Source organism: Ursus americanus, chromosome 16 (genome assembly GCF_024610735.1).
Source record: "Ursus americanus isolate L20-20 chromosome 16, mUrsAme1.1.p, whole genome shotgun sequence".
Classification (NCBI taxonomy): Eukaryota; Metazoa; Chordata; class Mammalia; order Carnivora; family Ursidae; genus Ursus; species Ursus americanus.
This window is the reverse complement of record NC_142142.1, coordinates 4,368,491-4,392,369: the sequence shown is the minus strand read 5'-3', so window position 1 is coordinate 4,392,369 and position 23,879 is coordinate 4,368,491. Positions and strand designations below refer to the sequence as shown.

General features: G+C 40.7%; 3 protein-coding genes across 3 annotated transcripts; all 3 read left to right on the top strand.

Annotated features, from left to right (window-relative positions):
* The first annotated feature begins 263 nt into the window (after window positions 1–263).
* On the top strand, window positions 264–1,202 carry LOC123782676 (olfactory receptor 52E8-like). Its single transcript, XM_045782947.2, has one exon. It carries the CDS (start codon window positions 264–266, stop codon window positions 1,200–1,202), a length of 939 nt encoding a protein of 312 aa, XP_045638903.2.
* Window positions 1,203–8,969: 7,767 nt separating this feature from the next.
* Window positions 8,970–9,911, top strand: LOC123782673 (olfactory receptor 52E4). Its single transcript, XM_045782943.2, has one exon. It carries the CDS (start codon window positions 8,976–8,978, stop codon window positions 9,909–9,911), a length of 936 nt encoding a protein of 311 aa, XP_045638899.2. The 5' UTR covers window positions 8,970–8,975.
* Window positions 9,912–22,650: 12,739 nt separating this feature from the next.
* LOC123782681 (olfactory receptor 52E5) lies at window positions 22,651–23,592 on the top strand. The gene has a single exon (XM_045782953.2). The coding sequence runs from the start codon at window positions 22,651–22,653 to the stop codon at window positions 23,590–23,592; it is 942 nt and encodes a 313-aa protein (XP_045638909.2).
* Window positions 23,593–23,879: the final 287 nt, after the last annotated feature.

The window sequence follows — 23,879 nt, the reverse complement described above, 5'->3', positions numbered from 1 at the left end:
CACAGGGTTAGCTTCTACGTGGCACGTTAGCCCCTCAGACTTGTGGTGCAGGTCAGGAATGATACTGGAATTATTTATGGAGAGCTGAAAAAGGGGAAAGAATCAAAGTCCTTTAGAAAAACGTATTTCCTTTGTTTGGAAATCCTTTGTTAGGAAATATTTTTATTTTTAATTTTTGTAGATCTCAGTTTAACGTGGATGAATTGTCCAATGGGAAACAGAGACAACTTTTGAAAATCATGCCATTGTCAGCCTACAGAAGAATGTCTTCTCTCAATGTCACTGAATCCCACCCTTCTTCATTCCTATTGCTGGGGATTCCAGGGTTGGAAATTGTGCAAATCTGGCTTGGATTTCCCTTCTGTGCTGTGTATCTGATCGCTCTTGTTGGAAATGTTATCATTCTGTTTGTTATCTGGACTGAACATAGCCTTCACCAACCCATGTTCTACTTTCTGGCCATGCTGTCAGTGATTGACCTAAGTCTCTCCACTACCACCATCCCCAAGATGCTGGGTATCTTCTGGTTCAACCTTCAGGAGCTGTGCTTTGGGTGCTGCGTTGCTCAAGTCTTTTTTGTACATTTTTTTACAGTCATGGAGAGCATTGTACTTCTTGCCATGGGTTTTGATCGCTATGTAGCTATTTGCAACCCCCTCAGGTACAGTCTGATCCTCACCAACAGAGTCATTGGTGTGATTGCTGTGGTGGTAGTTCTAAGAAGCTTATGCATGATTGCTCCCATCATTTTTCTCCTCCTGAGGCTGCCTTACTGTGGACATAGAATCATCCCTCATACCTATTGTGAGCACATGGGAGTGGCACGTCTAGCTTGTGCCAGCATTAATGCCAATGTCTACTATGGTCTTGGGAATATTTCTATCTTGTTTCTGGATGTGATTGTTATCATTATCTCTTATGCTAGGATCTTATATGCTGTCTTCCACCTCCCCTCCCAAGATGCCCGCCTAAAGGCTCTGAATACCTGTAGCTCCCATATTTGTGTCATCTTTGTCTTCTTTGGTCCAGCTCTCTTCTCCTTCCTCACTCACCGCTTTGGTCATGGCATTCCCCAGTATATCCATATCCTCCTGGCTAATCTCTATGTGGTCATACCCCCTGCCCTCAACCCAGTCATTTATGGCATCAGAACCAAGCAGATTCAGGAACGGGTACAGAGTCTCTTTGTTGAAAAAAGATAGAATGAGGGGTAATTCATTCAGGTTATGAAGGTAAAGAGTCTGAAAAGACCAACATTTATGATAAAATTAATATAAATTTCTTTCACCAAAATTAATTGTGTGTGTGTGTGTATTCAGAAAACATATTGTCTGTAATTGTTGGAGGCCTGTATGTGTCTGTGTGTCTGAATGTGTACTTGCAATGATATCCTCTATTGACCCCGGCATAGAATATTACATACAAGAGTAAATTTCAAGGGGGAGAACTTTGATTCACTGAAATAACTTTCTGCTAAAACTGTATGGCGTTCTAGATCTCTTACAGGTAATAATAAGATTTCTTTAATAGAGGTGTTCAACTAGAGATCACATACTCAATGTCAGAATTGAGTGAAATGAAAAATGTTTCTATAAGTAATAAAATACTGCCTAAAAATAAGTAGTATAAATTTTACTAAAGCCTTTGCAAGAGAAAGGTGGAAATTAGACTAGATCTTTTGTTTTTTTCCTCCCTTCTGTGCTCTCAAATTCCTGATTCTGTGAAGCTCCTTATAAGACTAATCCCTATATCATACACCCTCATTCTTGAACTGGCAAATTTAATACTGTGTCATCTGGATAGCCCTTCGTAGAGTTAAAAAATGCTTACTGAACAAATAAAATTTTAAAAGGGAATATTTTTCAACAACTAATAAAGCAGTTTGGTTGAAAACACAGACAATAAAAAGAGATAATTTTACCTAACAATTGGAGTCATATTTTGGAACAATTAAAAGCTGCATTCAGTGGTCTGATGCTTATTGTATAGAAACTTGAAGATCAGTAGGGGAAGAAAGGGATAAAGAAAGGGGGGGTAATCAGAAGGGGGAATGAAGCATGAGAGACTATGGACTCTGAGAAACAAACTGAGGGCTTCAGAGGGGAGGGGGTGGGGGAATGGGATAGGCTGGCGATGGGTAGTAAGGAGGGCACGTATTGCATGGTGCACTGGGTGTTATACGCAACTAATGAATCATCGAACTTTACGTCAAAAACCAGGGATGTACTGTATGGTGACTAACATAATATAATTTAAAAAAATCAAAAAAAAGAAAGAAAGAAAATTGAGTAGCACTGGAGTCTATGAAGTGGTGAGTAAAATTATTGTGTGGAATTTTTGAAAAGTCTTGTCTCACACTAGATTTAGAAAGGATAAGATCTTGACAATTAGTGAAGCACAAAGGTAATTTTCAGATATCTTTATGACTCAAGAAGAACTAGAATTTAGATAGTGGTAATGCAAATAAAGACAAGGTACCTGGTGTGAAATAGGAGAGAGTCGTAGGGTATCCTTTAGCTATATAGTAACAAGAGACAGCAAGGATGAATACTTATTTATCTGTTTTTAACAGGATAGCTTTTGTTGGGCACTGAAATATGTAAGAAGAAAAAAGAAAATTACTCGTGAACATCAAAAATGCAAATATAAGAAAGGGGATGGAAAAAGAAATTGTAAAGAACCTTAGAAAATTTGGTTTCTGAAGTGGATGAAATCAGTATAAAAAATGCATTCTTGGTTTTCAAAAATGGCAACAGGAAAGAAAGAATGGTAAATAAGATTAAAGTCAGTCAGATTTAACTTCAGAAGTTACAATACTAATCACCCAATTCACCACATTCCTGGTGATTTTGTTAATTTAATATACAAAACAAATGTTTTTGAAGTATATTATTAATGATGATTATTCAATCTCAGTGAGAAGAGTTAATATTGAGGTAACAGTAGAGGAGAAACAATAAGAACTAACATGTCCACAAGTTTTTATAATCATCCAATTAATTTCACATGTATGATTTAATTTTATATTCTTTATCCCTTAAAGTAATGAAGTACCAAATACCCCCTGACTTAGCCATGGAATCTCTCTGGTCACTTCCTAGTAGGAAACTAAATCATACATGGAATTTATGCAGCCTTAAAAGAAGGAAATCCTAATTCTACTCCTGAAACCAGTATGGCACTGTATATTAACTAAAATTTAAATTAAAAAAAAGAAATTAAAAAAAAAGAAGGCAATCTTGCCATTGCAAGCACATGGATGAAGCTGAGGACATCATGCTAAAGTGAAATAAGCTAGTCATATAAAGATAAATGCTGCGTGGTCTCCGTTTTATACGGAATTAAAAAAAAAAAAAAGCCAAACTCACAGTAACAGAAAGTAGAATGGTGGTTACCAGAGGTTGGGGCATGGGAGAAAAGAAGAGAGAAAAAAATTAAAACTAGAATGGTAGTTGGCGGGGGATAGGGTGAAGGGGTTATAGGGAGTTATTATTGAATGGATACAAAGTTTTAGTCTTTGCTAAATGAACAATTCTGGAAATAAATGGTGGTTATGGATGTGCAACAATATAAATGTACATAATTCTACTGAACTGTACACTTAAAAATGGTTGAGACAGTAAATTTTATGTTATGTATATTCTACGACAATAAAAAATTGGGAAAATATTGGGAAAGGTAGGAAACACATAACCCAAGGGGAAAAAATGTGTATGTTATAATAGCAGTGATATAAAAATAAAAGACATAGAGATGGTATCTGGATGCTTTATAAAGAAGGCCATCATTGAGGACATGGGAATTGGGGGAAAGTTGAAGGAAAGTAGAAATGAGCAGTAGTTATTTCCGAAGTAGGACTTTTGATCTAAGACAGTGTAATGTTTTGGAGAGTCATGAAGTAGAATTAAAGTGTGGTTGGGCATTCACTGAAGGACTTTGCCAACAATGGTGTATATACTTTATCATATAAAGCCCAGAGTATATAATGGAGAAGCAGAGGGCATAAAAAGAAATATTAAGTAGAAATTAGAGAGTCAGATTTTATTTGGAAACATAAATGTTGATACAGTGGGGAGGATGGATACCATGAGGGAATGATCAGAGAGAGGCTAGGAAGTAAGCTTTTCATTCACCAAAAAGAGAAACAATACAAGGAGAACAGATCAAATCTAACCAGAATTCTTTTGGACCACAGACATTATCTTCACTTTCTTAACCACTCAAAATCATCTGAACTTAGAAGATAAAAAAGCTGGTTTTCTAACATCTTCAATTGTCCCCCAGTCTTCCTGTCTGTACTCAGGAAAATCCTGAGCTAAGGCACACCTTGGAACTAGCAGGTTTACTCCATCATCATCCAGGGCGGGAGACTCTAAGAATAAACTAGACTTTGAGCTCTAGCTAGATTCTGTTTTCTCAGGAGAACGTAGAGTTTTTTTCACCTTCTGCCAAAAGAGATAAAACACATGAAAGCCCCTCTCCAAAGACTTTACCTTTTTACAATTAGTTATAGGTTGTAAGGAGACTCTTGGTGAGTTGGAAGAGAGTTGAATATTATCTACAGGTATAAACACTGTTAAAGATGTGGTTCATATATACAATGGAATATTACTCAGCCATCAGAAAGGATGAATATCTACCATTTGCATCAACATGGATGGAACTGGAGGGGATTATGCTAAGTGAAATAAGGCAAGCAGAGAAAGACAATTATCATACGGTTTCACTCATATGTGGAACATAAAGAATAGCATGGAGGACATCAAGAGAAGGAAGGGAAAAATGAACGGGGGCAAATCAGAGGGTGAGACAAACCATGAGAGACTCTGGACTCCAGGAAACAAGTTGAGGGTTATGGAAGGGAGAGGGGTGGGGAAATGGGGTAACTGGGTGATGGGCATTAAGGAGGGCACATGTTGTGATGAGCACTGGGTGCTATATGCAACTAATGAATCATTGAACACTACATCAAAAACTAATGATGTACTATATGTTGGCTAACTGAACATTAATAATAATAATAATAATAATAGTAATAGTAATAATAAAGTGTTGCTGCCGCAGAGTCTAATGTATCTATTTTAGGGGTCCCCATCTTTTGAAACCACAGTCATAACCCCAGCCTGCAGTAGGATTCATATATTTATATTAAACAAAGTAGAAGAGTGGCTAACAGCAGTTTCCCAAGAAGTCACACTTTGAAGACTTAATTGTGTCAAACTTAGTATTTTCATGGCTTCTGAAGGGAGCAGAATCAATATCATCCCCCATAGAGACTCCCCTTCAGGATATTTACCTTCCTAACAGCTCAGGAGACAAATCTCCCCTGAGCTAGGAGTTCTATCTGGTCTGGACAAAGAGTTAGATGGGCTTAATGACCCATGAGTCCCAGTTTATGCCCAGGGCACTCTGAAGGAAAAGCTCAGGGATTCTGGAACATGCCTAGACTTAGGGAGTTCCTCCTCATTATAAAGATTTTCTGCATGTGCCAGGATAGATTTGGGACCCGGAGGCTTGAAGGGGCTCCAATCACCATGTGTAAGCACCTGGGCTCATGCTGTGATCTTGCTCCAAGCAAGGGCTGGGAGAGGAAATATTAGAAAGGTAAGGATACACGGACAGGGGAGATGAGACACTACAGTGAGGAGGAGAAGAGGTAAGTGAGGATAGAAGGGGACAGTGGCCTCTCCTCTGCTCAGGAGTTATCCAAAGCCTCATTGTCCATTCTCTTCACAAAAGAACACAACAGAACACATGGGATTCGAACAGACATCAGAGGTTGAGCACAAAGATATGCCAATAGGTAATACGCAGAATTTCTCTCTCTTGTCTATGTCTCCCTATCTCTGTCTCTCTCTCACTCACATACATTCAGCTCACATAATATACTCCTCACAGCTAGAAAGCCACAAACAGTTTTACAGTAGCATAACCACATCTGCTATCACCAAAGAAATGAAGATTGCTCCGAGTAGCAAATTGTTGGTAGGGAAGCAGACGCGGCAACTAGGCTTGCTCTGGTTCATCTGGAGTAGAAAGAGGCTATCGTGTGCCACTGTCGTATGTTTGATGTTAGATGTGGAGGGGTGACGAATGTCATATCCAAATAAAATGATGTAGGCATTATACATTTGGTCTGCATTATTATGTTATTTTTTCTCCCACATAATCCTGGTTTAGAGATTGTCAATTCTAATTTGGCCACCTCGTGGACCCACTACTTTATGGTAACATATCCAAGCCTTTCTTATTGGAGCCCAATATATCTGCTAGCTCAGCCATATCCAGTGCAGCCCTCTAGTTTTCTGCCAAGTGGCCCATTCATGACAGTCCCTGAAAGATGGTACCCACTCCCATCAACTGCTTGATCCCACCCAGCTTGAGAAATCTGTAAGAAAGACAGAGAAAACAGTTTGCTTTCAAACTGAACTGCATTGGATTATGTGTACACCCATGGAGTTCTAGAAATAAGTCTAAATGTGAAGCCCGTGCTACTCATTCACTTTGGGATATTCTGTGTCATCCCCTCCTCCATACCTCCTTCATTTCACCTTATGGCCACCATGAGTTATTTATAAATAATAAACTCTTTACAATCAAGTAAGTTATTTGCACTAACAGGTGACATCTTTAGCTGTTCAGAGTTAAAAGAAAAAATTGGGGGAAAGACTAATAATTTAAATAACTACCATTTATTGAATATATCCTAAGAGTTAGTCCTTTACATGCATTGTTCTTATTTGTGCTTAAAACAAATCACATTAGGGGGCGCCTGGGTGGCACAGCGGTTAAGCGTCTGCCTTCGGCTCAGGGCGTGATCCTGGCGTTGTGGGATCGAGCCCCACATCAGGCTCCTCCGGTATGAGCCTGCTTCTTCCTCCCCCACTCCCCCTGCTTGTGTTCCCTCTCTCGCTGGCTGTCTCTATCTCTGTCAAATAAATAAATAAAATCTTTAAAAAAAAACAAATCACATTAGATAGAATTTATTCACCCAATGTCGCAGGAAATAAAACGGATTTAGAAAGTAGAGAAATTTGTCCAAGGATCTCCAATTACTAGATGGCATAGCAAGATTTCAAGACATGTCTGAATAAAATCCAAAGTCCATATAAATCATCTATAATATTCTAGTATTAGAAGCAAAGGAAAAAGAGCCAACAGGCTAAAAGAAAACTCACAACTTCAATAAATTGAGAGTTGGTGGGCACTAAAAGGGAAAGATCTCTATATCAACTGAGTTTTTAAAGTGGACTCTGGGTCTGGGCTTTTTGTCAATGTGCACATCTAGGAAACAATGAACTTATAGTCTTGCCCTCCAGGAATAATCCTGGAGCTTCTTGGCCCCACACCATCTGCCATTATTTGTGGCACACAGCTGCAGCAGAAAGAGGGCAAGCTTTCTGACCAAAATTATGGGGGTTGATGTCCTGTTGAATTTGAACTCTACTGTCAAAAGAGAGTCTCCCTGCCACTCGCCTGGAAAACTCCCCCTCAGCTGGCAAAGAGTCCTTATAAAACAGCCACCCTGAAGATGGGGCTGACTCCAGACTGTAAATCTTATGATGTGTCCTCCTAGCTACTTCCTCAGGCTCTTCTAAGCTCCAGCAACCATTGCCCTCTGATTTCTCAGCCTTGCACCTACCCCTCAACACTGGAGAACACTTTTCTCCCTATACATGAACAATTTTCTCTCCACCTTCTTTGGGGACCAGAAATGCTCCTCTTTCTCACAGAGAATAGCAGATTATTAACTTGCTTGCCTGGGTGTTACTACTCTGCAATAACTAGCCAGCAGAGTTATATGCAACCACATACAGAAAAAGAATTAGTTTTAATAACTAACACTCTCTCTCTCTCTCTCACACACACACACACACACACACACACACACACACACACACACACATAAACACACACACAAATCCTGATTCTATTCAACAGCTAAATTCAGAGAAACTGGGAACCATACCCTCCTATGGCAGTGTTAGGGATACTAAGATGAATATCCCCAGGTTCTCTGGCCCCAAGCAGCAGCATTTCTATTGGTAGAGAATAGGCAAATACGTTGTCATGTTATATTGGATGCAACAGAATTGTACAATATACTCACGACACAAAGTTAAAAGAAAACAATTTCCTTTATTCACTTCAGGGATCAAGAAAGAATCATTCACAATACCTTCATTTCGGTGTCATTGAAATCTGTTATTTGATCTATTCACACTTGAAGCTAGGCACAACTTCAAGACAAGGTGTAATTCTGTATGCTCATTATTCATGTTATACGTTGTAAGGAAGATGAATATAATTTAGCTGATAAGGAAAGGCAATTTATTAGAATAATATCAGGACAGAATAAACTGGAGTCTAGAGGTGCGGGATGGGAAAGCAAGCTGTTCCATAACATTAGAAAGTATCAAAAACAACAATGGTCTCAGAGTAGAGATAGAATGAGGAGAATTCAAAGACCATCTGATTAACCTCCCTTATGTCGTGTGACTGTATGAGATCCATGAGGCAAATCCCTACATTTATATTAGATCAAAAGACAGACAATGGTATAAGTCAGCCATTCTCATTTGGAGTTTGGATTCTTTAACAATTTGTATAGCAATTTCCCAAAAGTAAACAATGGACTATTTGGAAAAGAAATGGAAGAGAACACCAAAACAGGTAAGTATACACTATAATGTGAAACGCTGTCTGTTCCTTCAAATATCTCACATTATGACAAAACTTAAAGGCACAGATATATTGCCTATGAAGAATCTCAGAACAATAATGTGTATTAAGAGAGTTACTTTACTCAATTACCCTCTGAAGAAACTCTAATGTTTGTAATCAACCACTCGTGCCATTACTTCTAGCATAGTGATCAAACTTCATTTCATTTTCTAGGACCTCGATAAGAAAAGACCATAAAGAGAGTAAGATCCCTACACCATAACAGGAATTCAATGACACTTGCTGGGAGAATGACTTCCATCAATGACACCCAGTTCCATCCCGCCTTCTTTCACCTGCTAGGAATCCCAGGACTGGGAACTGTCCACATCTGGATTGCTTTCCCGTTCTGTATTGTGTACCTGATTGCCCTCGTGGGGAACATCACCATTGTCTTTGTGATCAGGACTGAACACAGTCTCCACCAGCCCATGTTCTACTTCCTGGCCATGTTGTCTGTGATCGATCTGGGTCTGTCCACGTCCACCATCCCCAAAATGCTGGGCATCTTCTGGTTCAAGCTCCAAGAGATCAGCTTTGGGGGCTGCCTTGCCCAGATGTTCTTCATCCACATGTTCACAGGCATGGAGACTGTTCTCCTGGTGGCCATGGCTTATGACCGCTTTGTTGCCATCTGCAACCCTCTCCAGTACACCATGATCCTCACCCATAAAACCATCGGCATCCTGGCCTCTGTTGTTGTTGGAAGAAACTTAATTCTGGTGACTCCGTTCGTGTTTCTCATTCTGAGGCTGCCGTTCTGTGGGCATCACATCATCCCTCATACGTACTGTGAGCACATGGGTCTTGCCCGGTTGGCCTGTGCTCCCATCAAGGTCAACATCATCTATGGGCTCATGGTGATTTCCACCATCATTGTGGATGTGATCCTGATTGCCTCCTCCTATGTGCTTATCCTTCAAGCTGTTTTCCGCCTTCCTTCTCGGGATGCCCGACTAAAGGCCCTCAATACCTGTGGTTCTCATGTCTGTGTCATGCTGTGCTTTTACACACCTGCATTTTTTTCTTTTATGACACACCGTTTTGGTCGAAACATTCCCCACTATATCCACATCCTTTTGGCTAATCTATACGTGGTTGTCCCCCCTGCCCTGAATCCAGTCATCTACGGAGTCAGGACCAAGCAGATCCGAGAGAGAGTTGTGAAGATATTTGTACAGAAGTAAGAGTTCTGTGTCAACACTTGGAAAATAGGGGCACATACCACCCACATTTTAATAATCTCACCTCTGCTTTAGGTTTCCTGTTAGAATAGGTAGTAGTACCAGGTTTTTATTGTTTATTGGAATTCATTTAGGGTTGGCAGATAAGGCAAAGCTACCTTTGCTGCCCACTCTGCTCACCCACCCCATGTAGCTGGACAAAGGGAAAGCACTGATGGAAAATGAAGGTGGCCTGGAGGCAGCAGTGGTTTGGGAGTAGAATGGCTGGTGGGAAAAGGTGAGAACTCTCCCCATTTCTCTATGTCTTCTCTGTAGGTAAGCTTAGACCCCGAAGGGACACTGACCCAATAATGTTATTTTGTAGATGAAGAAAATAAAGTCAAGCCATGGCTTAGTGACAATGTTTAAATTAGAAAAGTATAAATTAGAAAATTTATATCTATTTTAGACATAAATCTAAAAACAGATTTATATTCCGCATGTTAATCTTCAAGGTCTGTCTTCCTTCTCCAGTCGTTATTCATTTTCGTTTTAATGTTTCCTATCTTGTTCTCTTGTCATTGTCTCCCTTTCTTCTTTCTAATCTGATTCCTCCCATATCTGTCCCTTCCTCCCCCTCTCTCTCCCTTTCTCCCTCCCTCTTCCTCCTTCTTTCTCTCCTTCTCTCTTTATCTCTTTCTCTCTCTATCTCATCTCCACTGTTTCCCCAATAAACTAAGTATCTGTGAATTGAAGAATGTGAGAGACTACAGCTTAGGCATTAAGGTTACATGGTATTATTTTCTCACTTGAAGCAAAGTCATTGATGTGAATAATTGTATGTGTTCTGTGTCTTGTTCCAATTGAATTCTACCTAAAATTTCCCTCGTATGCTGTACCATTTACCTTCAGATATACAAGATTTCAGAAAATTTGGAAATGGAAATCAGCATCATTCCTTGCTTTAAGCACAAAGGCAGTCTTGATATCAAATTCAGACTAATCTCAGTATAATTCATTAATCCTGTATATTTCTTATACATAGTCCCATTTCCAAACTCCAGCTTTAGCTGGAGAATGCGGTTTGCTTCAAACTAGATCAAAGGAGCACTGAACTTTACTTTGTGACTGACCATGGCACTCTTTCTAAGAAATCAGAAGTTTCCATCATATCCTCTGTTTTAGAACCACTCTCTAGTGCTCAAAAGCATACCAGGGTGGAATAGCAGAAAATCAGTGCAGATATAGCCAGGAATACAAGGAAAGCATTAATACCTATTGCAGTTTCTGTAAGCTGGGCAATTTCTCTGATTTTGGGCAGCTCTTGGCCTGATATTTGACACTGGAAAAGCAAAATTCTTGCATCTTATAGCACCCTATGAAATTTCCTTAGTACTGTGAGCATGAATAAGTGGTTTGTTCGTTTAGTGGGGTTTTTTTTTTTAGCCTATCTCATGGACCTAAAATTTTATGGGAACAAAGTATTTTGAAGTTGGAAAGACACTAAAATTCTCCTAATCTTTCCCTTTTATTTTACAAATAAGAAAACCAAAGTCCAATGCAAAGCAGGAACCTGTGCACATACAATAAATGCACTTTCAGCATCATTTTGATGTAACAAGAGTAGGTCACTGGTATAAATGTCTTTGATCACGAACGCTTAGCTCTTGTAAGATATTTAAGTTGAAAACATTTTATATTTGTATGTGAGGTTCCGCTGTTGGTCCCAGGTGGAGATATCTACGAAAGATGGAGAGAGAGCAAGTAGCCTAGGATTGGTGTTGGTGATGAGAAAAAGGAGACTACAGAAACTCTAAGTGCAGGAGCAAGTAGAAAAGCTAACAGAGTGACTGAAATTGGTATAGTCTTCGCTGGTGTGGGCCATCAGTGGGGACTGGTAAGGACTGGCCAGCTGCCTGGTCATCCATACCTGTTCCACATATAAGGGAGAGTTTTTTCTTCTGTTAATGCTATGAAGGACATGTGTAAAGTAACTTTCTGGTTAAATCTATATATGATATTGGGAAAATTCAATGTAAAAGTAATAGTGTACACGTGGATTGGGGTTCACAATAATGCTGGTCCTGAGATGGGTCATAAGCAAACTACTTAGACCTCACTCAGCAGAGTCCCTGTCCTAGACTCCCTTCCCAGGGGACCTCTGTGCTTTGGAGTAGCTTCCTCAAAATTTTCTAAGTCTGCTCTGGTACATGGGGCTGGCTAGGAACAGCAATGCTGTTTGGGCAGGGTGCCCTGAGCCTAGACAAAACACATATGGAGCCAGTCCTCAACTCTCCTCTTTAGAGAACTCTATTAATCTTTTTCCTATACTCACCAGCTTGTGAAATTAGTCATTTGCCCTAAGGAGCTCTGTGACCCACATCTGTGGAGTTGTCCTGAGATTTCATGGCTCAGACCTGGTTTCAGTAGAGTGGCTTGTTGAGCAGGTAAGATTTTTCTAGACAGCAAAGTTTTTTCTTTCATGGAATTACCTGAGATGGAGCCACCACAACAGTGCTGCCACGCTGACTCGAGAGGACTCTCACTCATCACTTATGCCAGACATGGGAGGAGTTCAGGGCTATGGTTTAACCAGTGGTCCTCCCCTGAACCTTAGGCTTGCGCTACGTGTTAAAGCTGCTCACTGAGTCCCACCCCTCTGTGTTCAACATTTCATGCTGCCTCACAGCTACAGCACCCAAGGGTGGCAGCGGGAGCAGCAGATATCCTCTAGCTCGCTGCCTCCCCTACCTTGGCATTGGTACAGACTGGTCATCCCACCCCCTCCACAAGCTCCACACCACCCATCAGGTATTCATTCCTTCAGAGGTGGTTACATCTATCTACTCCAGTGGCTTTTGAGACCACTGTTCTGCAAAGCCACCAGGTACTTTCAGTCTATGTCTTATTTTCTCTCCAACTGATAGGATGACATGCTTTCCTGAGTCAATGTTAAGTAATGTCAGATGAGGTAGGTGCATTCCTTGTATGAAGGGGAATGTTCTTCTCACTCTGCCCATGTGCCTCACCTATACTCCAAGCTGGCGACATTGTATGAAAGGGAGCAATGCAATCAGAAAAGATCACCTTCTAGACAGGCAGTGATAGTTCCTAAATACTTCCGGTGGCTGAAGGATGTGTTTTTCTACATTAATGTTACAAAACTGAAAAAAAAATAAATTTAACATGAACAGAAAAAAATTATCATTCACATTTTCCTGAATAATCTGGTTAAGTCTGACATTTATGGTCAGGACCAATGAGGGACAAAAAGAACCTTCAGGAGAGTCGTTGGAAGCTGGGTGATGCAGCATCCTAAGTAAAGGTGCCGTCAGCATTAAGGAAATGGATTTTGGAATTGCTAGAGGCTAGACAATCTACATTGTTCTGAAGGGCCACGGCATTGTAAGTAATAACAGTGTTAGAACCTTCTCTCCGTAGCAGGAGAAATGAAGTGGCCAGAAATGGCCAATTTGACAAGTATAAAAAAACATGGATAGTTCATGAAACTGAAGAGAAGGAAGAAATTACCTGGAAACGACAAAGAATCTTCATGTGCAGTGACTGGACAACTGCAAGTGTATAATTAATTCTCTACCCATTACCCTAAATCTTCACTGACAAATTATTACATATCACATAGGCCCATGAATTTTATAATACATCTGTAGTCAAATTGTTAATATATTCAGGAACCCCACAAAAATATTTGTCCAGGCCCCGCATACAGTGTAGGGCAGGCCCTGCGTACATTTCTACATCCAGCCTCAGTGGGCCCAGTTTCTAACTTCCTTTCTCAGTCTTGTGATCTGTGTCAAAGTAATATTGTGCTGACCTGGAGCATGGCCGCAGTGTCCTGGGAATAATCTGTAGGCAGTCTGAGTATGGGTTTGTGTATGAAGCTGTGTGTGTGTGTATGTATACACACATGCTTATGTTTGTGTTAAATATGGTACACATTTACTAGTGTCTGCGAGTATCACACGCATTTACACACGGCTTAATGGCAAATATTTATGACGTGAGAAGAAAAAATATACAAAAGATAAAAATAATGGAGGAAATGATGAGAAAAATACAACTCCACCTTTAATTATATTTTATTAGAGTAAAAGTTCCAAGACGATGCTATTTTCTATAAACCTTCTCTGCTGTCCCAGATACTCTTTCTCCTCAGGAAGCCTCTATGCATCCTGGGTACTTTACAGAATGCAGAAACCGGTCTAGCGCATTGAATATTAGTGCTTTTATCTCTAACGCGGTTGCCTGTCTGCACCTTGGGAGCAGACATAACTGTTTCACATAAAGAAGTAAACTTTCATGAAATTTAATCCAGATACACTGTCTTCTCATATCTGTTCCAACATTGACCTACTAAGTGCTTCATCAGTCCAAAACGCATGATATTTAGTCAGAGCTTTGATATTATCCTGGTCCAAAAAAAAAAAAAAATCCAAAAAACAAAGCAAAACAAAAACCTTAGAAAAATTCCAAATGCCTGGACACCTTCCATATTTCACATGCAAAATTTTAAGAAAATTCTCAACAGTTTTCCTAAGTGGTTTTGTGATCTTTATACTTCTACCAACAAATACGAGAGTCCCAAATGCTCCACGTTCTCACCTTTTGATCTTTTTGGTCTTTTGAGTTTTGGCTACTCTAGTGAGTGAGAATCAGCATCTCCTCAGGGTCTCAGTTTCCCTTTTTCCCGTGACTAATAATGTTGTTCCTACGCTCAGCACTTATTGACCATTTTTGAATCTTTTGTGAAGTATGTCTTAGTTTTTTCCAACAACTACAAAATTAGCTACTTGGAGACATATTTGGGTATAATTCAAACGTCTTTGAGACACTGGGGCTCAAAGGAAAAACTGCTCACGTCAAAAGTAAAACAGTAAGACCTGTCAAATTACGGATATATATGACATCTATACATATATATGTTAAATATCATATGTTATGTATTATGTATGGTATATTATTATATAAAGTAAAACTAAGTTTAAACAGACGAATCTTCAGGAAAAGATAGGGCTGCTTATCGGCTCTATTAGTTACAGTTTTGGAAAAAATAGTTGGCAAACTCAGGCTGAGCTCCTTACATTACAACAAACTTAGGCACAGTGTAGGGAAACCACGAGGAGTAATAGGGATAGCACAGGTGAGGGGTATTTACAACTTCTTGGCCTGAAGACAAGAAGTGGTTTCTGGAATCTAGAGACTCAGAGAGCGTTATGAAGAAAGCTACCTGTCAGGAGCTGGGATTTATTTTGAAGGACTCACCCAGCCCATGATGAATGGCAGGTCACCTGCAAGGAGAGAGCAGGTGGAAGGCGGAATACCCTGACTTTACTCCTGTCCTACTCTCTGATAGTGCTTTCTCTATTTTTTTTAACCCAACGAGATGCCAAAGGGCAAGGGAGGATATTGATGTAGTGCCTACTTGTGAGTCCTCCAGGATAGCGTTTGGAGTGGTCCTGGAGAGGCAGAGAAGACGTCCAGCACATTGGCCCACATAAATGAAGAGCTGGAGGAAAATTCTGGACGAAATCTTGAGAACCTGCATTCTTAAATATTCTCCTTTCAATTACTACTCTATATTCTTTTTTCCGGATTATATCTGTGATATTAGATACTGTCTCTTTTTGTTCCCCAGGGTCTCCTTTAGAAGAGATTTGAATTTCCTTTTATCCTTTTAGCAAAATGAAGAGTTATCCAAAATAATGTTGATTTTTTTAAAAATCGTGTGGACAGATACACTTTGAAATCAAATCTAGTATGTTTCCCTTGAGGGTTAATTTTTTTTTAAAGGAATGAAATAATCATGTAATTGTTACCCATGTTCTATGTTTGTGTTCCTAGGTATTCTCACATAATTTGAGTACCACAGCAAGATTTAAAGTGAGGTTGGAGGCCATTAAGCCTCTGAGTGGCTAGTAATCTGGGACCTATTTGAGGATGGTACTTGCTGGAGGACACAGATTACAGATCATCCGTAACCAGAAGGTATCTCTGACCAGAAAACAGAGAGCTCTACCCTCAGGGGTATGGTCATTTTCTGTCTCATACTCCAGATCCAGCCCTTCCCAGGGGACTAGGTTCTTGTATAACTCTTTGGCCCTGACTATTGGAAACTCAGTCACAAGCGGCTTGCAGTCTATGGCATCCAGTTCTTGGCAAACGATTTTTCAGATGCTGGCCAGAGGTAGGTGAGTCAGTCCCTGTTTATGCTGGAAGAGGGTTCACAGTGGCAGGAACAGAAGTGGTCCTTGGGACAAGGGAACTCTGGTGGCTCAGCCAGAGTCTCTGTAGCTGGGGCCACCTCCAAGCGGTACAGCAAGAGAGAGGACTTGTGTTGAGAACAACCTGGATTTATAGCTGCACATCAGTCACTCACACAAAAATACACAGCAAAACACAGTGCTAAATAACTAACGGACATCAATGAACCCAAGAAGCTGTATGTAGGTACAAACATTTAACAAAGAATGTCAAATGCAAACATGAAGGAAAATACCAATGGTAAGTCTCATTAGCTGGCCCAAATGAAGTCTTTCCTACCCTACGTCTTTCTATTTTGTCATCTCAGAGGGGAAACTCTTACACTGGGAACAGGCATCCTAGTGGGAGGAGGTTACAGCATATCTGAGAAAGGGGAAGAGACAGGTGGAAAGATGGGAAGCCTGGGAACCTGATACAGAAGTTATTTAATTCTGCAGCAAAGAATAAAAGCCAGTCCCTGGTAGAAGCCCAACAGTTTACCAGAAAGTTGAGTCTCTGAAAGGAAAGAGAAGTTCAGACAGCGAGAGGAAGAGAGAGCCCCAGAGAGATACTGTGAAGATAAACTTAGAAAATTTACATGGAAGTGCTCATTAAACAGGAAAAATGATTAAGCACACAAAAGGGGAGAGTGACTGCATAAATAATGATAATGGTTATAGTAGAGGCAATGACCTAAACAGAAAATAATTTTTGCCAATGACAATAAACTTAATGACCAGGAACATTCTGAATCCATAGTATATTTAGAATACCGAAGCACATTTTGGAGTTTCCCTATAAAGATCAGTTTAAAAAAAAATGGAAGGAAAACTATGACAGTAGAAACCTTGTGTAAATCAAGAAGCAAAATACTGGCATTACTAGAATTTAAGCTCCATGAAACTGGGGACTTCACCTCAATCCCTGTTGCATGCCCACATTTGGAGCAATGCTTGGTGGATAGTAAACACTCTCTAAATATTTGTCAAATGAATTAAAGGATCCAGAACTGGGAGGGAACTTCTATAATAGATGAGCCAGAGAGTGGTAGTAGCGGTAAGTTTGCAGATGATATTAAATATAGAAGGTTAAAAATTGGGAGAAGTTATTAGAACATGTAACAATCTATACGATTTTAGAACCTTGATAATAAGCTTGATCTCTTATTACAAGAATAATACAACGAACCCAGCTAGGTGGAATAACCTCCGTTCCCCTGCCCGTCCTTGGTGCCACCCTGAGGAGTGAATGGAGGACTTCTCAAACTGTATATGAGCCCTCAATCCCTTTCCCCTAGTCCTGCACAGATCCCCTTGCTGCCTTCTCTTAGGATGTGAATCACTGCTTCTCAGTTACATTTTATTAACATGATTATATTAATTAGATACAAGTTTTTCAACAGGAAAAATATTGAGAGCCATTGGGGAAGAGGGAAGAATTACCAAAAAAAAAAAAAGTTAAGATAGAAGATTATGGAAGTTTTAATCTATTCAGTTGTAAAGGGGAAGAAAAATAAATTTGACAGCTGTTTCTGAAGACGAACCCTATTAAACAGTTATAAAGTTGACCTACTGGAATCTAGCTCCATCACTAGCAGCATGGTACAGGATGACATCATCCCTAACCTGGATGTCTCTGATAAACTTCTGGCTGATCTGACTACAAATGCACTTGCTGCCCTTAATAATACATTTTTGACAGTAAACCAGAGTGATTTTTTGAAATGCAAATCAGATCATGTCACACTGCACGTTATAATCCTACAGTTTCTTCTCATTGTTTCTAGGATGACGAGAAAAACTCTTTAACATTAACCACAAGGGCTTACACGATCCCATCACTCAATTTTTTGTACCACCTGTTCCCATTAACTAGAAATATTTTTCTTCACTCCTCCCCCTCTTCCACTCACTATGACTGGACTCTTAGCCTTCAGCTATCAATGTAGTTAGCACTTCCTCAGGAGAGCACTCCCCGTGATCCCCGGCCGGGTTAACTAGGCTCGTAGTGCACAGTGACTCTTCTTTGAGCCCAACTGTTCCTTTGCACTTATTTAAATGCATTTGATTAGTCTCTCGTCAGACTACATGATCCATGAGAGCAGGGCCTGGATTTGATTTTGGCCACCCAGTACTTTAAGCACTGATACTAGGCACCTAGTGGTGGCCCAGTTATAGTCAACCGTGTTTAAATGGAGAGTTGTCAGGAGTCGATGACGGGATCTGAAGCATGAGGGAATAGAGAGAAGAGAAAAGTGCTTAGGATATCTCCAAGGTCTTTTGCCTGGGATACTGTGTATATAGCACCATTGCCTAAAATTGAGGAAAAGGAGGAAAAAAAGTTTCAGAGTAGAGATGACCAACTTACTATAGAGCTTGTTGCAAAGGAGGGCTTCAGCTATATGTGGGGGACACCTCCTGTAAAGTACTTGGAGGTATCTGGAGAATTGGGGAAGAAATTTTCTAAGAAACCTATTTTTGAGAATCACCAGGAGAAAATGTGGCACTTGCAGTTAGGAAAGTGAATGGAATCATCCTCAGGAGGCACCTGTGTGAGTAGAGACTACAGACAAGGACAGAATACTACTTAAATGAAAGATGAAGGAAGACAGGAGTAAGCACATTTCAAAGAGTATTCTGAGAGTTAGAAGGAAGGAGTGTTTAAAAAGCCGAGAGAGAAGAACATTTCACGAAGATGAGAAGGATGTTAATAGATGAAGAATTTATCACTCCCTGGTTGTAGCCATGCCACAACCAGTTATTATCCTTCATTATTTCTAGTCTCCAGACAATGGGACAGCTGGACTTATAAGGTCTGCATGAGATTCAGTCTCCAGTCCAGAAAAAAACAGAATCAAAGCATGCATTCTCAAGCAACAGTTACTTGCAGTGAACTTAGATTTGTAAGCCTTTCTGCAGTATACTAAAATGTGTGTGTGTGTGTGTGTGTGTGTGTGTGTGTGTGTGTGTGTGTGTGCACATGCCTGAATTGGGAGTGGGGATTATGTCTGGTGCATTACCGAAGGATTTTTTGTTGTTGTTAAACTAGGAATAAATATGAATTTTATTCCAAGCCACGCCAGTTGCAAATTAAAGTTTTGTTCCAATCACAGAAATACAGAGAATAATTTGCAAGTGGAGAAAGAAGACAAAGTGAAATGTGAAGTTCAAATGCAGAAAATAAGTAAGGAAACACTGTTTCCCAAGGCTAAAGGATAAGATAAGGCCGAGGGAGAGCAAAGGCACAATGCCACCTGTAGTATATACTATGGTATCCCTCCCAGATCTGCCTTTTAAGACCTGTCCACCTTTCCCTCAACTGCTGGAGATACCAGATGCTGAGAGTTCACATCTGCACCCCTCCCTGGAAGGACATATCTCATCCAAAGTTGTTTCCCATCACACAGGGTGGCCCATGGCCGATGACTAGATACCACAGCAATACAAGTACCTGGCTCCCTTGCCTCACTGTGGGTTAACTTAGAAGGGCTATTCCAGCTCCAGATGCAACCATTGGGTTGGAAGCTGCATGTCACAAAAGACCCGTGTTTATCGTCACAGGAACCAGTGCATATATAAAATTAAACTTGAGCACAAGTTTTGCTCCTTTTGCTAATTCTTTCCCATTGCATTCTTATTTCCACCAAATGAAGGTATTCCTTATTCCGTCCTATTTCACTGATAGATAAAATCATTTAGCCCAGTAGTTTAAGTTTTGTACCAACAAAATTTTCTCTATAGTTTCCTAATTAATACTATTGTGATATATAACGTCTACTTTCCTTTAATCTTTCAAAATAACCATGGAGGAATTAAATATTTTTTAACTAATAATAACTGCATTCCACATTTAGGGGTATGATTATCATATTGGTATTTATGGTTGGTCCCTCTAGAAGCGTCAGATGAGAGGAAACACAAAAACCGAAAAACCAAGTAAGACGATGTGGTAATAGGTCAGTTTCACAATGTTGGTCAGTCAAGGCATATCGACAAAAATGAAAATAGGGAGAAACATAGGAATAAAAATGTAGATAGAAATATAAACATGTAATCAGAAGGGGGAATGAAGCATGAGAGACTATGGACTCTGAGAAACAAACTGAGGGCTTCAGAGGAGAGGGGGATGGGGGAATGGGATAGGCTGGTGATGAGTATTAAGGAGGGCACATATTGCATGGTGCACTGGGTGTTATACACAAATAATGAATCATCGAACTTTACATCAAAAACCAGTGATGTACTGTATGGTGACTAACATAATATAATACAAAAATATTATTATAAAAAAAGAAATATAAATATGTATAAATTTCAAAAACAGAACCAACAAGGCTTAATAATTAATTAGAAAAGTAATTAGAGTGAGTAAAAATCTATTCAAAATTGTCAAATATTTGTAACCGGAAAGATGTTTCATGTTAATAGAAATAAGAAATACATTGCATGAGAAATAACAGGAAATTAATGGCAGGAAGTGGCAAGTGGCATAGAAAGAGGTGGTCTCAGGAAATATTTCTCCTTCTCCACCACTTCCTCCTCAGTGCTGACATTTATGGAGAATGTCTGTGCAGGGCAGAGAAGGGGTAACACATGTCTACAACTTTGAATTCTCAGACCAGCCCACGTGATCAGTGTTGCCATCCCCAGTGTACATATTTTAAAAGTTGATGGTTAATCGCAGCAATTATCGATTTGGATGTAGTTTTTAATCCCTTGGCCGGGGCCTCATTGCCTCCTCTCTAAATGAGGACAATGGTGGTACCAATCTCAGACCTGTTTTAACCTCTATAGAAAATAATACTCACAGAGCACTGAGCAAGTACTTGGTGTGTAATAATGTTGGCCAGACATTTTTCTTACTAACAACCTGCATTATTTTTCTTCTTATTAGAAAGCAAAATGAAAAGAATTCTCTGACAGACGAAATGTCACGCAGGGAGTAGAGGTGCATAGGACGGTGAATCTAGTTAAGTGTCGTCGGGGGGTGAATGGTGTGGATACTGACTTCCATGGGATCAGACCCCATTAGAAGGAAATGGCTGGACCGATGCAACCCGGGGTGAACACCTCATAACATGTTTTCCCTCCTTCAGCAGGATCATAGCGCATCTTTGGAAGCAACTCCACAGTTCATTATTTTTAAAAATTAGACACAGTGTGAGGAAATGGCCGTCCAACTGACACATCCGCAGCGGTTCCTGAGGCCTCTGTTAAAGCCGTGTCATGAGAACTTTATTTCTTTAAAATTGGTACCACCAGATTGGAACTCTGCACTCACAGGAACATCAAGGCAAAACACACGGCACTGCCTTAGACGTACCATTGCCTACACTCCACAAGCCCGGTGCCTGTAGGTGCTCCACCCAGGGCCCAGCGGCCCCAGAGAATGCACCTGTAACAGCACAGTTTTGAAGGATTGCACCCAGGATCTACCATGTAGTGGATCACATCCATGGCACCGCGCCAGTTACAGCCCAGACTCAACCACAAGGCACAGCAGACAGATTTGACTGTCACGGTGAACGCGGCTGGTGCCAAATTCAACACATTAGCTTCTGTCACTATATCGGGGAAACCAGCTGTGGCACTAATATAACCTGCACTGTTGCCAAATGGAGGCAAGTGTCTGGCCTTGGTATTGCTCTAATTTTAAGAAAGATAGACATATTGTCACTATCCCGGCAGCATGAAGGATTATCCATTAATACAATGCAGCCTGAAGAAGGCAGAAAAGAAGATTAAAAATCACAAAAGGCCCTTCAAAATATCTGGGAACAACCAGTGTTAAACTGTTCAGGAATGGGATTGTAATATAACCCAGAGAGTGATAAGACTTGGTAGTTCTAGGAGGGGTATTACTTCGCTCAATCACATAATGGTCTCCCAATGTGTGTATATTTCTTAATTCCATCCCGTAGCTCAGATCCAAACACCAGTCATCCAGTCTTCTACCTTAATGGGGTTCCCTCCCACATAGCATCTCCTTAATATTTCAGGTCTGCTTTGCAAGTATCATTCCCCTGAACCGTCCACTTCACTCCCAGTCCTGTGAGCACACACACACACTCCCAGTCCTGTCCAGCACACACATGCACACACACACACACACACACACACACACACACACACACACACACCATCTTGTTTATGCTTTACATCCTGATTAACAGACACAACTAATAATAAATATTTGCCATATGCAGGTCCTTCCTTAGAGACTGAGGGAAGAAAGATGGGAGACGTGCAGGAATTTGCTGTATTTGGAAATGTTCTGCATGATTCTCTATGTGGGTCAGACAAGTACTTTGAAGTGAGAGTGTTTTTATAACTGTGCCTCATGTTGCCTCTCTAGGTTTCCTCTGCTATATTATGGGATTAAAGAATGGATTTTCTGTTTCTCCAGAAAATAGGCAACATGCTATGAAAGAGGTCAGGGTCCCTCCTCCCTGGAAGCAAGAAAAGTCCTGCAAGAAATGTGTCTATAACCAACGACCAGCGATATGCTGCATTTCAACAACACACAGTTCCACCCTCCCTCCTTCCTTCTGGTGGGGATTCCAGGGCTAGAAGAGGTGCACATCTGGATTGGCTTCCCCTTCTTTGCAGTGTATCTGACAGCCCTCCTGGGGAACATCACTCTCCTGTTTGTGATCCAGACTGAGCACAGCCTCCACCAACCCATGTTTTACTTCTTGGCCATGTTGGCCTGCACTGACCTTGGCCTGTCCACAGCCACCATCCCCAAGATGCTGGGCATTTTCTGGTTCAATCTCAGGGAGATTGGGTTTGGTGCTTGCATCACACAGATGTACACTATCCATATATGTACTGGCCTCGAGTCTGTGGTGCTGACGGTCATGGCCATAGATCGCTATATTGCCATCTGCAACCCCCTGAGATACGGCATGATCCTCACCAACAAGGTGATAGCTATCCTGAGCGTAGCCATCATCGTCAGGACCTTGGTGTTTGTGACTCCGTTCATATTTCTCATCCTGAGATTGCCTTTCTGTGGTGTCCGGGTTATCCTTCACACCTACTGTGAACACATGGGCTTGGCGAAGTTGGCTTGTGCCAGTATTAGGGTCAATGTTGTCTATGGCTTGATTGCTTTCTCAGTGGGATACATTGATCTTTCTGTGATTGGGTTCTCCTATGTCCAAATCCTCCGAGCAGTCTTCCACCTCCCCTCCTGGGATGCCCGGCTCAAGGCACTCAGCACATGTGGCTCCCATGTTTGTGTCATGATAGCTTTCTACCTGCCAGCCCTCTTCTCCTTCATGACACATCGCTTCGGCCACAACATCCCTCATTACATTCACATTCTTCTAGCCAATCTGTACGTGGTTGTTCCCCCTGCTCTTAACCCTGTTATCTATGGGGTCAGGACAAAACAGATAAGAGATCGTGTACTAAGGATGCTTAACCCTAAAGGCTATTGACATTTAGCCCCAAGAGGATTTTCCATGACAGTTAAGGGAAATAATAATATCAAAGCAGAAGTAAACATTGGAAATATTTTTGTAAAACTGCGGCACTCCCACACAGGCCAGTCACACTACATTTCCCCATCCCTCCTATTTGTACACCCACTGGAAGGCATAGTCCAAAGCTTCCAAAACTATCTCTACTTTGCCACAAGAAGAATACAAAGCAAAGCAAAACATAACACTCACATTCAAACCACACCGATATTACAAAATTCCTACAGGGAGAAAAAGGTTTGCAA

What these genes read in the sequence shown, in the direction of transcription:
- LOC123782676 (XM_045782947.2), top strand. Translation starts at nt 264, where the DNA reads ATGTCTTCTCTCAATGTCACTGAATCCCACCCTTCTTCATTCCTATTG.
- LOC123782673 (XM_045782943.2), top strand. Translation starts at nt 8,976, where the DNA reads ATGACTTCCATCAATGACACCCAGTTCCATCCCGCCTTCTTTCACCTG.
- LOC123782681 (XM_045782953.2), top strand. Translation starts at nt 22,651, where the DNA reads ATGCTGCATTTCAACAACACACAGTTCCACCCTCCCTCCTTCCTTCTG.